Below are 16933 nucleotides of genomic sequence, written 5' to 3'. Positions count from 1 at the left end.
ACATGGTTTCCAGCTACGACTGTGTATCTCTCATCTACTCGCCACCTCCACACCTTCCCCCTCTGTTGTCTTTAATATGTCTCACAACCGGAGAAATGGAAAACAGGAGTGTAGGATGTTACCCATGAGGCGGGATTGAAACAGGGACATTTCTTCATTACTGTACATTATACTCTTTCCTCAATGCCATCTTTAATCATTCACTAAGCCAAGCCTCATGAGGACTTAGCAGTAGAAGATGAGTGAGTGAGACACAAAGGAAGGTGGATGGAGGCAAAAATTAAAAAATATATATTGTGTATTCAGGGATATTTGATGTATGGAACCGCCAGTTGCCCAAGCCTGTGCAGTTAGTTCTGGTGGAAAAGTGTCCAGGAATCCAATTCTGCTGGAAAAGCACTGTGAAAGCAAATATGATCTCAAAACACAGGACTGGACACATTAGGAAGAGGAAGGGTGAGATGAAGGCAGCTGCAGCAGCACGGCCAGGAGTGGATCAGCAACGTGTGGAGCAGGGCAATGAAAGCAGCGCCGTCAGCTGCTGCAGACAGTGCTTCTAAACTGTAGGTGGGATCAGCCGTTTGCTGCTTGTGTGTAAGGGTGAGAACATCTGCCCAACATCTGCAAGCGGACGACGGATGTTTGTATTTATTTGTGTTCCACTTTGAATAGACTCCAAGTCTATTAGAGAAAATAACGAGACGCTTCACCTCATTCTTCCACATATTGGCTGCATTTAATTCGCTCTATGAACTCACACAAACACACAGATAATCCAATAAAAGAGTTCTGGCTGTTCACCACAAACTCAGCTTCTTGCTATTATTAACGTCCTCCTTTTGTCTGTGGCACCAGGCGGCTTCGGGAATAGATTTCTCCCGCCTGAAAGAGAAACAAAGCAAATAAAAGAAATCACACACGGCCGGCGTGCGTTCAAAAGAGAGACAGCAATTGGCAGTGATCGATGACTCATACGCGGGCAACAGCTGACGGACAAATTGGCTTCACCGGCTTTTCCCCTCATTCACAGGTTTTATTTCTCTGCTGTGCTCGTGTGACAGACCAGATCTCATTAATAATTCAGCGTAATGTCGGGCGTGTGACGGTGAAAGATGGGAGTAAAGAAGGGGAGGAAGTCAGTCCCCCCCCCCCCCCCGTTCTCAGTGTACTGCGTTATCATTGTGTGAAATCAGCCATGGGATTAAAGACGGGGATTGTGTGGCGGCGTGTGTGCAGGGAGGCGATAAGGAGCATCCCTCCGCCTCACGTGGGCACGGACTTCATTTGCTGGTAAATACCTCCAGTTGCAGCTGCAGGTGAGGGCTGACACACTCCGTCGCCTCTTCGGGGGGGGGGTTGTGTTCACTACTGCCAGGCCACCACAGCATGCTAACAACCAGTGTTGTTTGGTGTTCAGTCGGTTTATCCTGAAGATTCCTCACATCTTGTCTTTTTTGGCGTGTGGAAAAGGATTTGTCTTTTTTAGTGGCTGTGATTTTATATACATTTTATATAGGAATTGGACCAAACAGCATCTTTTGTGGCTAAAGGCCGTCCTGGAAATGTCATTTGTCCTGTGCCTCAGATAAAAGCACTTACTGTGATTGTCTGCTCACCAGAATGGGCACAACTGCAAAGTGCAATTCTTTGTCATATTTGGACAGCATGAAATCCACAGGTAGAGCAAACTTTGCTTCAAACTGCCTCTTTCCCAAATGCAGGAGGACAGATTCTGAATGGAGAATTATCAATACATCCTCTAATCAGTAAATACCATTCATCTTGTGTGCTATTTTATAACCTGCATGTTTAACCCTTCACAAAACACTTCATTCAATTCAGATGACTTCCTATAAACAGGTAGATTAGAACCCACTATGATGATTTTAATTCGTATTGAACCTCATCAAAACTGTAATTAGCTACTGTATATGATGGCATTTCTACAAAGGTCAGTTGTTTAATCATTGTCATAGATCTTTATAGAGGGAGCAGCAATCTATGAAAGAACCCCAGACTCCCTTCTCCCTGGACACTTCCTCCAGCTTTTGTGGATCTCAATGCTACAGTGGATTAAACAAAAACGTAATTGTTTCAGTTCAAATTGTTATAATAACTTTCTAAATAATCAATTTATCAAATAATTCTTAACACAAATCAGATTTATCAGTTATGCTAACTTTATTAAGAAAAGCTATGCATTCACCACCTGAATTTATGAGTGATGGAACTATTTCAGAGTTGATCTTTTGTTTATGTTAATCATCGCAAAAGGTTAGATAAAAATGTCTGGTTTACTCTATTTTGCCATCATAGCTCATATTTAGAGCATGTACGTCTGTTTGTTTTTGAAAAGACAACGACCTACACTCTGTACAGTCCCTGAACACATCAAAAATGCAGCTCTGAAATGTTGCCAGTTACATCACTTCCTGTTTGTCCTAATCCTCAACAAACACTTACACCTTCACTTAATACACACATACACTCAGTGCTGGCTCATTGTTTGTTATGTTTGCTATTTCCTAAATCCCCCCTTTGTTTGTTTGGCTTATTGCAATCTGCAAGATGGTTGTTTAACATTTGGTTTGGTACAGTATGTTTGTGTATTTGTTAACTTTCGTTTGCAGTGATTTTATGCTTGCTAGTGTTAGCGTTGCCTATGTTTCTTCTCTGTATTTATAACACTATCAGCTTGTCTTTCTAGCTTTTTTTTCTACCTTTTTCTAATACTGTGAAGGAAACTGAGCAATTATCTCACTAATGAGGTCTCAATATGATATATGATGTGATTAGATTTATGCTGTTGTAAACTATCGCACAATCAGCAGGTTTATAAAGGTTATCTGTACACATACATTCCATGATCAATGCGTCTCTTCCTGCTCTAAAAGTGTTTTATTCAATGTGATTGTCCACTTGCATGTGACAAGGCTGTATGTTCACCTTCAGCATAGTGTAGTCTTATCTGGCAACGCTGCACGGACAAGTAATGGCTCCCAGATGAACACGTTGTCTACAGTCAGAGACCTTGTGAGTGAGGTTTGAGTCTATTTCTGTGTCAAAAAGTAATTGACTGAGTGTTAGTGTCTTTGAGCCTGTTTGAAAGCAGCTGCTTCATTAATGCTCACTTCGTGGATCACTGATCAACTTCTGGGCTTCAGGCTGACTAATAGCTGATTATTGACAGTCACTACTTCATTAATAATACCACCTTATGGATATTAGTTATTGTTGATTGATTAGATGTTTATGTCCAACATCAGGATCGTGGTGATTCTTTGGGCTCTCTCAAAGGTATTTGCCGTAATTGGTGCAATTCCTACAAATGATGCTGATTCAAGCAACAATCCAGCTAATTTTCCAGACTTTTAAAGTCCCTTTCTAAACGACCATGGGCTTTTTCGTGCTCCTGTTCCTTTCTCCTTTTGCCTGGCAGCAGAAGTGCTTTATCGCATTACAGATTATTGTATGAGAGGAACCTCGCTGCTTTGTTTGTATTACACTCAACAGCTGTGCCTTCCTCACATCAAGGTGCTCGGTTTTCTGTCGTTTGCATGAATTTCTGCCTAAACTGCCTTTACAAATCTAAATGATAGTGTTGGCTGGTAAACACACGGAGGGACCGGTGACTCATCTCGGTGCTCACCCCCCACCCTCCCTTGCCTTATCTCCTTCCTGGGTTCTACATCGATGCCCAGCAGAACAGGCTAATTTGTTATCCCCAGTCTTCCCAAGTCATTACTTTATCCCCCATCACTCTCTTTCCTCCCTCGTTCGCTTCAATTCCTCCTCCCCTCTCTCTTGCTCTGTTGGATAAATGCTTTAAAATGTTCCTTCCTGAGGTCACTTTTAATGCATGCCGAGGCTAGTGTGGCCAGATGGCCGACATCTGGCCCAGGAGGCTGACACAAGGCCATCACTGCTGCGCAGACAGCCTCGCTGTGCCCTGCGGTTGGTGGAGGACAGACTCAGTTAAATCTGGTGACTAACTAACAAAACTGTCAATTTAAACATTCCTTTCACACAAACATTTTAGTGGATGGCACTAAACATGCTGTTGATCCTTTGTTAGAACTCATTGAAAGCCAATAAAGGCACAGTGTTTGTCTCCATGTCAAACTGTACCTTCAAAATAAAATTCAAGAAGAATATCAGCTGGGGAAACAGTATCCAGGCTCCTGTGCCTGCTACTATTATGCATGCTTGGCTGGTTTGCTTGTCCGCCTCACAGACAGCCAGACAGGCAGGCAAGGAAAAAGTGAGGGAGCCAAAACTCCAACATACACCAGAAAGCCTGGACTGACAAGACTGAGCTACTGCTAACTAGACACCGGCGCGGTGAAAATTAATTTGAAAAGGCTTTGGCACATTTCATGATATACTTTTACTCTGATTGTATAATATAAGCAAACTGCTGCAGGAGACTATGTCTTGGAAGGAATGTGAGCCCTTTCAGAAAGCTCATTAGGTCATTATGACTTTTAAGCTATAGACAAAGGTCAGACTCAGGAGCGGGAACTCAAAGAAGCCACATATTGATCAGGCTTCACACTAAGTTATTAGAATACATTGATTTTTTTTAGTAGCCTATGTAAAAGCACTGGAGTGGTACGTTTCTGACCAGTCAAGAAAAACAAGCCCCGAAAAAATCGTTAGAGCTTATTTTGGCTTAATAATTTCAATTCATTTTAGACACAGTGTTGGTTTTAGAAGATTTTTGAGACTCTATAAGTGACTCTCAAAGTACATTGGGATTTTATGGCTCTGCATGTTCTGCAGAGCAGCAAGGCAGCTTGACTCTGATAAAACAGATGATTATTCTCATTGCTTTGACTGCAAAAAGATTCTCATTAGTCTTGAAACTCTGTTCTCAAGCTCTGTGTGGAATTAACATAAACTCTATAGAAACCATTTATTATCCATCACAGATCTTTTTCTTTATAAAAATACCAAGAATGACTGTTTCTTCAAGGATAATGGTTTAATTTCTGGTGGGTCGTCCTCTCTCCGTCGTCAGAAAGTCATCTAAAATGAAGATCATTGTGACAAGACTTATAAGAGTTGAGATATTGGCCAAGAGTCGCTGATTTACAGCTTCTTTGGGAACTAAAACTTAACGTTACGAAAATAAAGTTTGTTTCCATGGTTTCAGTTCTTTTCACAAATGCATTTAAAAGTAGTTTATTTGCAGACTTCCTGTTCAGACAGTTCATTGGTTTTTATTCAATGACCAATAGGATTAGTTTAGATGGATAGATTTAGCTTGTACAAAGCTTGCAGATATCTGTGATTTAGAAATAACCCCCCTTTTTCTGCCTTAAAACATTATCTGCCTGATGTAATGTGTAAACACGATCGGATACGCGAACACGCTGGACTCATCAGCTGGAACATCTCTCACGTGGAGAAGTGAGCTGCTTTTCCCTTGCGTTGAGCGGATGCCAGGACGGCCAATTTGGATGGAAATCTGTTGCTAAAGTGCTCGCCAGTTGCCTCATTACATTTGTAATGACTCCCATTCGCTCCCAAACGCGTTCCCTTGCAGTCAGAGGCGATGAGGTCATCTTTCTCACTCATTATGTCATAAGATCCCAAGAACCCCAACCACCCTCAACAATCTATAAATGTTTTGTTGTTAGTGAAAATTGTTGCGTATAGAATTAATAATAATTCTTTGGGTGTCTAACAAATCTGCCTTGATAGTTAATGTCCCATATCATGCAGAAGCCCATATTTTTTTGTGGTTTTTCATCATTTAAATGTGTGTAAGTCAGACACTTTCCTGGGTGTTGGCATCTGCTGCATGCACTGCACGGCCTGTCATCATTTTTCGAATGAGGAATTAACATTAGCTGCAAAGTTGAGGTGCTGTTTGACATTTTAAGCAGCAAGCCATTAACCTACAGGGACAGCAGGGCTCACAGAGAACGTCCTCTCGCCTATCGACTGTGGCCGTTGTTGCTCTCAAAGACATAAAAGAACGTGAAAAAAATGATCCAGCTCAAGTAAAGCCCATGTGCCTGGCTTTAATATAAAATAATGTCTGGCATTCAAGAACGGCAGCATACGATGACAGAGAAATCAATGGCATCAGGTGCTCAGACGACAGCTGCTTTGCTAATGTGGGTCCTAATTCTGTTTGGATCAGGGGGCGAATTAATCGGAGCCAGCATTAAACCACTTAACCAATTGAGGTGTTAATTGCTAAACGTATATAAATTGACCAAAACACATCATTTGCAAATCTGAAGAGCGTTGCCTCCATCGTGCTGCATGTGAGGACGACCCGTTTTAACCATAAGACATTTTTGCCCGTTCTCTTAAATATGAATATGTAGAATACGTACCAGTCTCCCCTCATCTGCTTCCCCAGACAAAAGGTCAAACAGTAATAACAATCCAGCGCTGTCGGCTTATACGTAGAGGTCGCCCCGTGTTGAAAACAGAGGCAGTGATGAGGCTCTTAGGTGGGTCCGCTGTGACCCACTGTCTGCTTTCTAACAGCATCATTATCCCACAGAGAAGCCACAAATCATCCCTGTCCATCACATTATGTGCGTAGGTGGGCCCACAACAAAGGTCTAGAGGTGGAAAGACATTAGTGTCTGATGCTATTTCTAGCCTTTTTTGGGTTTATGAAATCATGTTGCAGCTCAGTTTCCATGTTGATGTTTAGTGCTCAGCTTCATGGAATTCAACATTTGACTCCCTATTTCTGCACTTTAATTCTAGTTTCTTATAGTACTTTCTTTGAGGAACCATTTCTTTACCCATCTTTGAAGCATTTCTTAGTAAACTCTGGCAAAACCACCTGCTACTCTACAACTTCAATGTCAAAGTTTTAACTTTAAACCTAACCTTAGTTAACCTCACCCTAGTTAATGCTCAAATGGCTGCTATTTGGCTATGTGAAACTTGCATCTATGTGTCTTGAGTGTTGGATGGTGTTACACAGAATCTATTGTTTCATCTCTAAATGTTCTGTTATTGCTATATTTGGTGAGGCCGCTTTTTAATACAGGAAAGGATGGATGGTTTAGGATAAACTGAGGAAATAGTCATATTCCAATATTTCTAGAATTCTACAGGCATTATCTCTTCCTGATTCTCAGGTGGCAAAAATAGAAATCCTATTTTCCAGTGATCTATTTGCAATTTTAATAGCCAGCAGGCACTGCTCAATTATGCTGAAATGATGTAACAGACCTCAGCAAAAGAAGACACTTGGCCCTTTCCCCAATTTAATGTGAAACGTTCTCAGACGGCACTGGTTTCCATAAATAGCGGCAAAAAAACGGCATTACGCTAGCGGTTTTAATGGGTGTGGGAGGGAGGCGTTTGAAAAAAAAAATCAAAAAGGAGCAGAGGGAGCCAGAGTAATACAATTAAATGTAATTAAGAAAGCTGTTGGATCAGACGAGCGGAATCAGTCGCACTAACTGAATCACCAAAAAGACATTTGTGTGGGTCAACACCTTCATTTATTATTTGTACATGTTGTAGTTTTTGCACACAATAAATAGGTGAAGTAATCATTTCAGCCTGAGCTTTACACAGTGCAATCAGATCTACATCCAGTATAATAAAAAGGACTATCATGCTCTGCATGCAGTAACAGTTGTAGCAGTAGTGGTACATGGCACCTGTAACATGCTCCAGTAGTTTTATAATCCAGCATGAAAACAACAAGAATTTACATTTTTAATTTCTGATTAAAAACATCCTAAAAAGGTAGAAAAAATAAAAGGTCTTCTCATAAATAATGTGTGATAAATGCTAAGAAGGAGAACATCCTGCTGTGACAGCCAACGCAGTCCAAGCAAAGCTGAACACCATTAAAATGGCAAAGTGACATATTTGCTTAAGTGCGTTTCATTTCTATGTATTTCACTCAACTTTGTGTAGGATCACACAAACAATGAGTGACAATGGCCCCATCTAGTGGCCGGGTAGCTGCATTCTTAAAACCTAGTACATGAGCCTAAAATAATTACCCAAGAGGTAGTTACATTGAATCAAACTGGTTGAGATTCGAATAAATAAACATGCTTTGGTTAAAAAATGCATCTGACATCTGAAAAATAAAAAGGTCACAAATACTAAACCTGATCACTCACTTCAAGACTAAGCCTGAGTGTAGATCACTGAGCTAGATAGGCAATAATAAGAATATAGTATAAACAAACAGTGCTATCTACCCAGTGCAGTGTTGACTTAGGATGAGTAATCCCTTAATTTATGCAGTTCAAACAATCACCCACTCGACTGTAACCACTGTTCTGTTATTGCAAAAACCTTCTGTGTTTAAATTGGCATCAATATGGATTATGAGGCTACAAATGAGATTTATATTATTATCCGCTTTCCTCCTTGATATTACAACCACACATTATTGTTCAACACACCTGCTTTGTCTTGGTTTAACAATCCAAAGCTAAGCAGCATCCTAGATCCCACATCAACAAAAACTAGCAGTCTACACAAGGTTTGTTTGGCATTGTGTTGAATTGCATCTTGGGTATAATTGCTCCCTGTGGGGATCGGTGGACTTATATATTCATAAATCATAAAGATGCAGTAATTGCAGACATTTTTTACATTCTGCGTACATTGCTACTGTCATGATGCATCTCTTTGGTGCGCATCATTAGGAAGCCTTCTCTGGTTGAAAAAGCTGTATTTAAATAATGCATCTTTCACCTTTCTCCTAGGTCATAACCAGAACTAAACAGAACGATTAATCATTACACAGAGATCATCAAGTATTAACTATTCAACTTGAACGATCCACCTAATTCAGCAAGGTCAAGGTTGGGATCTTGTGTCTTGTGTGGGTAGAGAAGCGGTTCCCAACTGATACTGATCCCTAATGGGCTCCCCCACCTGCTTGTTCATCCTGTCCTTTCCATTTTTCCTATCAAACTCTGCAGTGATCTCAGCCATGGTCTTGCCCTTAGTTTCTGGTAAGGTGAGCCCCAAAAACACAGCGGACACCACACACACAGCCAAAAAAGGAAGGAAGCAGAAGTTCCCCAGACCCTTGACAATGAACGGGAACAACATTCCCACCAAGAACAGGTTAATCCACATAAGGGAGCCGGCAACCATGTACGCCGCTGGCCGAGCTGCTTGGTCAAAGATCTCAGCTGGTAGGATCCCCGTCACCCCTGCAGGGCCCAAGCCAAAGCTAAGAATGTAGGCGAACACGCATGCCATGCTGAGGTAGGACAGACCTGCCACTCCGCGGCTCTGGAAGATGAGAGCTAAAGTAAAGACCACACTCCAACAAGACATAAGGGAGTAACCACCTACTAGAAGGGACCTGCGGCCGACACGTTCAATCAGGAGGTTGCTCAGTATAGAAGCAGTTAGCTCAGACGCCCCTGTGCCGATAGAGGCATACTGGATTTTTCCAGGAGGAATTCCAGCCTCGTGAAAAATGTAAGAAGCATAAAAGTAGATAGAGTCGTTGCCACAGAGCATCATGGCACTGCTGGCAAACATGACTGTTCTGAGCTGGGATCGAACAGCAGGGTCCTTAAACAGGGCCCAGGGTGTCTTGGCAGATGATGTAGACCCAGAATTCATGGCTGCTGTTTGCTGTTGCTGCTGCTCCTGAAGCATCTCCTCCATCTCCAGGGCGGGGGCCTCCCCTCCGCGTAGTCTCCCGAGCGCTCGGACACACGCTTCCCTGTCGCCCCGGTCGATGAGTAGGTATCTGGGACTTTCGGGGAACCACGGCAGGGTAAGCAGCTGGATCAATCCTGGCAGAGCATTGCTAGCTAATAAGTAAGGCCAAAGAGGCTCTGTGCCCAGCAGCTCAGTAAGTCCAACCACCTGACCCATGAAAATTCCAAACGCTGTGAAAACGGCAGACGAAAAAGCCACAGCGCCTCGGAGGTGCTTGGGGGCGCTCTCTCCAAAGTACATAGGCTGGATGTTCATGCTTACACCGGAATTGATGCCCACCAGAAGACGGGCGAGCATGATCATCTCGAACGATTTCGCCAGCCTACTTGTTAACACGAGCAATGCACTGACAAATAGGAAGGAATTGTTCAGCAGCAGCGAGTTCTTCCTCCCAACGTGGACAGCCATCGGCCCCGCTAACAAGGCCCCCAGCAAGCCTCCCAGGGAGAAGGCCGATACGATAATAGTCCAGAGCAGGGTTACCTGGTGGGTGTCCAGAGCTGTTCCCCAGCGCTCCATATGAGTGTCATTAAGGAATCTCTGGATGAACAGGGTTGGAGCATTGATAATGGAGATGTTGTAGCCATACTGGAAGGTGCCTCCGATGGCAGCAGAGCAGACAGTCAAAGCAAGGGTCCTGGCGTTGCCTGAGGGTTTGCTGGTTCCTTCTGGCTCAGCGTTGCCTGTGGACTTCATCTGTAGACCAATGATCAGACAGGGGAGGAAAACGTGTCTGACCTACACGGCTCAGCTGTTACAAATTATTGTTAGCATACACTACCTTTAGGTTAGTAGACGGCTTTTCTGGGCGCTGCACACCGTGTCGTTACCCTCCTGAACCAAGCTACTGTTCTTAAATGACTTGAAAACTAATTAGGTTGATGTTTTACTAAAAAAAAACCGGCTCCTTGTGACAGTGTGTTTTTGTGTTCGCGGAGTAACCTGTCAGGCACCGTTCCGGAAATAATACTGCTGTGCTGCACCGAACCAAGACAAGCATGATTGTTTTAACCCAAAAACAGCGTTCGATAGTACAGTTGCAGGGTTCTCGTGTTTAAGTATTTACTATTAAACCTCTGAGCAAACATAACGATGGCATCAGCGACATGGGAAATTTCCTGACAACCCTCGAAGAGGGGAAAAAAATGTTTTTCTGTCGCAGTCTAAGTGCGTGTCCTGTGATGATTGGTTTACACCCATTACGCAATTACGTCATCTCTGTGTGACGGTAACTGTTGCGAGTGGTAGAAAAAATGTGAGTAAACGCGCCCGTTCAAATATCATCAGCGTTTATTACTTTCGCGTTTAGGTTACTGTAAAATAGCAACGCTACATTTGTATACAAGGCGTATTTTGGTTTTAGGCGCGCACTGAAGTTACAGCACAACTCAATACGCTAATGATAGCCCACAAGCTAATGCTAACACGGGCATTTGTTTGGCACGCTAGCTAAAGAGCATTCATTTCTAAAATTATTTGGCATTTGTGCAATTATTTACTAACGTATAGTATGCCACGACACAACTTTTAATATAAAACCATTGATTGCATTTCTTTGCATATGATATTTTTTATTTAGTAGTCAAAATAGAACAAAATGTGGTTTAATGTTGCAAGCAAACTGGATGTTTAATTATTATTGTGGACCAGTCTTCAGTACGAGTATGTTGAATATTCACAAAAGAGTACTAGACACGTCATTTATTAATTGTCTCTAAATAGTTTCAGTCGACACATGGCGTTTTGGCTTCTTTCCTTATTCCAAAACGTACACAAACGCATTTATATCTGTCGATCTAATGTTATTACTTTCAGCTGTAAGAGCTGTGCTAAAACGTTTGACTTTTTGTGTGCCTTTAACAGGGCACCTTCCCCAACAAAGAGGAAAGATGAAGACAAGGGTAAACAGCGAGGAAAGGAGAAATCAGGAGCCACGAAAGAAGGAGCTGACAAAGATCGAGGTCGAGAGAAGAATCGCACACGCCGCAGTGCTTCTAGTGGGAGTAGCAGGTCACGTTCAATTTACATGTTTTATTTACTCATTAACACCTGTATTATATTTACAATATTCTTTTATTTTCATAGAAGGAAGTAAGTATAATCTAAGCAGTATATTAACTTCTTTTCCATCCCTCTATGATTTAGGTCCAGCTCCAGCTCCAGCAGCAGCTCCAGCTCCGGCTCCTCCAGCGGCTCCAGCTCCTCTGGCTCTAGCCACTCAGGTTCCTCCAGCTCCCGCTCTTCGTCCTCTTCCTCCTCCTCCTCCTCACCAAGCCCCAGTCGGCAGCGCCACAACAACAGACGACGCTCACGTTCCAAGTATGTCATTAGACACACCAATATAGTAAAAAAAATGATGTTCGATCGAGGTGTGTCCTTGTGCAAGACACTACACACAAACTTCGTGTACCAGCCCACTGCTCCCCCCAGGAGATGGGTTAAATGCAGAGGACAAGGGTCATTGTAAGAAAATGGCAAATTGTAGCATTCTGACATATGGCAAATAATGTTGCATGTTAGCTTTAAAGACTCGCAGTGCATTCCAATACAGGAGTTGATCTGGGGAATGCATATTTTCCTGCAAGTTTATCAAATGCTAATATAATTCTAGATCAGAAACAGGAAAAAAGGATGAGAGGGACAGGCGACGCAGAAGCCCCACGCCCAAACCCACAAAGGTCTACCTGGGCCGGCTGACCAGAAATGTTATCAAGGTGAATTCTTAACCACAGTACTGTCTTTATGGAACATTGTTGTGAACTGGTTCCCTGTTTGCCTCTAATACAGGCCAGAATTACTTTAAAGTATTTAAATGTATTCACTACCTACCAAGTAATTACCAAGTCTACTTTACTTGTGTGTATTTTAAGGAACACATCCAGGAGATCTTCTCCACTTATGGCAAGATCAAAATGATTGACATGCCAATAAACCGCGTCCCGCCTCACCTGTCCAAGGGCTATGCCTACATTGAGTATGAGACACCTGAAGAGGCTGAGAAAGCTCTGAAACACATGGACGGAGGTAAGAGAAAAGAGTGTGGACAAAGAACATGTCTCCCGCCTTGTTGTCTTTGAAATGACTGATGAGGATTGTTAATTATGTTCATCATGGTGTTTCTTTTAGGTCAGATTGATGGTCAGGAAATCACTGTAACAGCTGTGCTGGCTCCCATTGTGCGTCCTCCACCTCGCAGGCTGTCCCCTCCACGAAGGATGCCCCCCCCACCACCAATGTGGCGACGCACTCCACCGCGAATGAGGAGAAGGCAAGCAGCATTGCTCAAAATGTCTTTAGAGTCAAGTTCAGTATTTTGTGTAATTTAGCTCAATGTTTTTTTTTTGTTTTGGGTTGTTTTTGTTGTAGATCTCGGTCTCCACGACGACGCTCACCAGTACGCCGCAGGTCTCGTTCCCCTGGGCGTCGTCGCCATCGTTCTCGCTCCAGTTCCAACTCCTCCCGCTAATTGATGAGGAACCTCCAATGACCCCTTTTTTCTGGATCTTTTTCTCTGTTGTGTGATCAGTGTGACCAAGCAAGCATGAAAGAAATGTTTGTTTCTACTGGTAAATATTAGTGACGAGAGACACAAATACCAAAAGCAATACTGAATTTCCCAATAGGTTGTTGTTTTAGCCAGTACATTACAACAGTAAATCACCTTTTTAACCCTAAAAGGAATTAGACAGAAAAAATGCAAACAGCTGTACGTTTGTGCAAACTCAGACTGATTGATGCTACCAATTGTCCGCCCAGACCATAATAAGGCAAATGTTATAATTTGAAATTAACAGATGATTGTTTTTTTTTTTGTTTTTTTTATCTTGTTAATGGAGTCTGACTTTTTTCCTAATTTCTAGGTCACAAACTTTGTTTATATCACGGTTGTGAGAAATCCATGAATAAAAATCCTCTTAAACCAGTGTAATAACATGTTTGCAATAGAGGTGGAAACCTAAACTGAACCACAGAGGCTGCGTTGCTGCTTGTGTGATGAGGTGGTGTTTAGTCAAAATTTGACTACACCACACCTTTGGCTAATGCAAGTGTAACCCACCTCAGCGCTTACTGTCCAGGATAATAACTGAGTGATACAGGTATCGGTTTCTTGGTATGCCAATTATCATGTGGACCAGTGAGTCAGAAGTCTGAGTTCGCTCTAGGAGAAAGGGGTATCAGCAACGTGCATTGAGAGGAAGAGTAAAACTCTGGCACGCAGATGCAATTTTTTATGCACTGTATTAAAATCACATCAATGACACATTAACGGCAGTATGAGACATTTTTCTACCAGTAACACAGAACATCCTACTCCAAGTCACAATTGGTGGTTTTGGATGGCTCGCCACGACCACTGGAGTTCCTCTTTATCTTCAGGACCAAGAGGAATCCCAGCAGACGAGATCTTTACTTGATCCTCAGAGTAAGGAGATGCAAACAAGGGAAAGAAAAAGACCCGGCTCCGTTGTATCTTTGGCACGACGCTCTGTCCGCCAGCGACTTCACAGCCGAAGAGACTATGTCCCACACCGATTATGACCACAATAAATCAAATTAATTGTCTCTCTTACACGTAGAACTAACAGTCTGCAGCAAAAGTTAGTGTGTAGCCACCTTGACTTTGGCTTGGCAGAATGACCCGTATCACGTGACAACGTCCGATCGCTCACACCGCATCTCATGAACCCCTCGTATTCCCGTTTCAAGTGGGCTTGCTGAAAACTTATTCAAAGTGGCCAAAACGTTTTTTTTTCTTTTTTTTTTAAAGACGTGATAACTTTTGTACATTTGTTTACATACACCTACATGTTTGTGCATACATGTTGAATTATTCACAAATACAATTTATTACTTTTTTTTCTCTACAGGGTTCTTTTCTTCTTTTTTTTCCAATTAACCATATTGATCCATTTATTCCCTTCACTAATCAATTGATAAGCTGGACCGCTATTCAACCCTGGTAACCTGGGTTACACAAGCTCTGCCCATTGTCATACTGAAGTCGTCATTATATTTACTAGGAATGAACGATAGATTTTAATTTGTTTTTTCAGAAGTTTTTAATGACTCAGATTTTTACATCCATCTGACAGGAAACAGATTTGACGTTCCCATTTTTAGTAATTTCAAGTCATTTCAATACATACTCATTTCTTGATAATTTTGGCAATAGCTAGGACTGTGTTGTAACACGAAATAGAAATGCATCTGCTGAGGTTGGGAATTCACTTCTGTTCGTTTCTGTTGAAAAGTGGGGAAACCTTGATTACTGTAACAGCTGAATCATAGAGGAAAGCAGTTGTTAGAAGGCTTCTGCTTCATAAGTCATTGTCATTATAAATATTTCTGAAGTCCTGCCGCTCTAGCAAATCCTGTACTTTCTATTGGTATTTGGATATTTTCTTTATGTACATGCAGCACAATAATTGTATGGTCCTGGGGTTAGGATTTTTACTGAGCAACTGTTTCTTGTGTTTCTTTGTATAACTGCTGAGTGTGCAGCTTTATACTGGAGCAAAGGTCATTGAAAACAGATTTCCACGGTACTCCATTAGTCAGGACAGTTATTAAGATACCTGTTTTTAAAAAATTGTCTAAGCTTTCTAAGATGTGACTCCCTCTTTCTTGGTATGGGACCCAGCAGTCAGTTATACAGCAGTCAGAGCCATACACACTTCAGACGCTCCATCAGTCCAGGACCCAGGATGCCTTCCTCCAGTAGCTGCGGTTTGTCCTTTATGTGTTTGACTCTTCTGCTTCTCCTTCCTCCACAAAGTGAGTGTTTTCTCTAATGATGAACTCTACATACAAATTTGTACCAAACTGAAGCAACATGAATTCTGGTGTGGGTGTCCACGTGAGGGGCCTAATGGGGCAGCAGTGTCATAAGGTTTAGGGCATTTTATAGGATCCATTTTGTTTATTTAGAGGGTCCTCCCACTTTGCTTGTTTGACTCTGCACTCCGACTGGAGCAACACTTTGCTTTACTTTAACAATGAACTTTGGTACGTGTGTCTAAAGTAAACATTTTCTCTGCTCTGCCTTGAGCTGTGTGATGCACATTAAGCAATGTTCAGCAGAGGTGGGGTTCATCCTTCATGCGCTCCAGTTACAACGCTGGTAACTGCCCAGTCACACGTCTTGATGATTTTCCTCTCCAGCTGCGCAGCAGTGACTCAGAGACCGTCACAGAATCCAACAACAGTCTGCTCGGAGTTTTGTCCTGATCTTTGTTCAGAATCCAAGCTGGACCCACGATGTCTTTCTCTGGAATGCGTCTCATCCTTATATCCACACTGCTCACTCTCCCTGGACCAGGTCAGTGTGTTTTCCTCTGCTACTGACTGAACTCTTTCATCCAGGCCATGTTTTCAGACTGCCTAACATGTGCGTTATTCTTGACTCTATAGGGTTCCCTCAGTGTTACTCGCATACTGTACCAAGAATGCATGTATCTGTTGGTCTAGATTGCTGTTTTTCCGTCTCAAAGGCCCGGATCAGGGGAAACATTACTTCCTGCTATGAACAAACCACAACATTTTCCGATTGTAGAAAACATGCGTTCATGTGAGTAACAACATTTATTCACAGTTGTGTCATACAAAGGTCCCAACTGTTCTATTGACGATCAGCATAACCAGTAATAATGAAAAGAAAGTTTTTTATTTATTTATATAACATATATATATATTTTTTATACATAACAAGGTTGTTGATATTTGTTTTGCCTGTGTACGTCTCTGCAGCTTTGAAACTCAAAACAAAGAAAAAAAATGCCGTTATTGTGTGGACCCAGCCTCCACGTGGCTTCCAGAGAGATTTGAGAGGTTGCAGCAGGTAAATTATTTTTATTCTTTTTTTTTAGTTGTAATGATGATTCTGTAAGTATTGTCAGCTTTTATGTTTCCCCCGAAAACAAGAGTCTTAATGAAGCTTTACATTAGGTGTTTCAGAGCTACCCAACAACTTGTTTGACTTATTGTTTAAAGTTAAATGAATCCTAAATTATGTCCCAGCAGAGATTAACTTTGCTTGTATTTCTTCACAGCGGGGGATTCGTTGCCGGGTTCCCTGAATGCTCTTCTTCATCCAAAATCATGACAATGGATTATAATGTTCTATGTATAAATCACCACATTTAAGCTAAAATCACCAGTTTGATGAAGCCTTTTTAATTCAGAACATGTGACATATTTGACATTAAATAAAGTATAACGTATATTCAATGCACTAAATGTC

General features: G+C 42.0%; 2 protein-coding genes across 2 annotated transcripts; one reads left to right on the top strand and one right to left on the bottom strand.

Moving 5' to 3' along the window:
• Positions 1 to 7461: 7461 nt before the first annotated feature.
• Positions 7462 to 10803, bottom strand: LOC114846554 (solute carrier family 2, facilitated glucose transporter member 11-like). Its single transcript, XM_029135613.3, has 2 exons — positions 10475 to 10803; positions 7462 to 10389 (listed from the first exon to the last, which is right to left on the bottom strand). Exon 2 carries the CDS (start codon positions 10387 to 10389, stop codon positions 8809 to 8811), a length of 1581 nt encoding a protein of 526 aa, XP_028991446.1. The 5' UTR covers positions 10475 to 10803; the 3' UTR covers positions 7462 to 8808.
• Positions 10804 to 10832: 29 nt separating this feature from the next.
• LOC114846576 (RNA-binding protein with serine-rich domain 1-like) lies at positions 10833 to 13389 on the top strand. The gene is made up of 7 exons (XM_029135631.3): positions 10833 to 10948; positions 11557 to 11703; positions 11839 to 12012; positions 12305 to 12407; positions 12564 to 12717; positions 12820 to 12961; positions 13060 to 13389. Coding segments are annotated over exons 1-7 (822 nt in total). The 5' UTR covers positions 10833 to 10946; the 3' UTR covers positions 13160 to 13389.
• Positions 13390 to 16933: the final 3544 nt, after the last annotated feature.

The sequence above is a fragment of the Betta splendens genome, chromosome 19 (genome assembly GCF_900634795.4).
Source record: "Betta splendens chromosome 19, fBetSpl5.4, whole genome shotgun sequence".
Taxonomy (NCBI): Eukaryota; Metazoa; Chordata; class Actinopteri; order Anabantiformes; family Osphronemidae; genus Betta; species Betta splendens.
The sequence above is the reverse complement of the archived record's forward strand: the minus strand, read 5'-3'. Positions and strand labels throughout refer to the sequence as shown.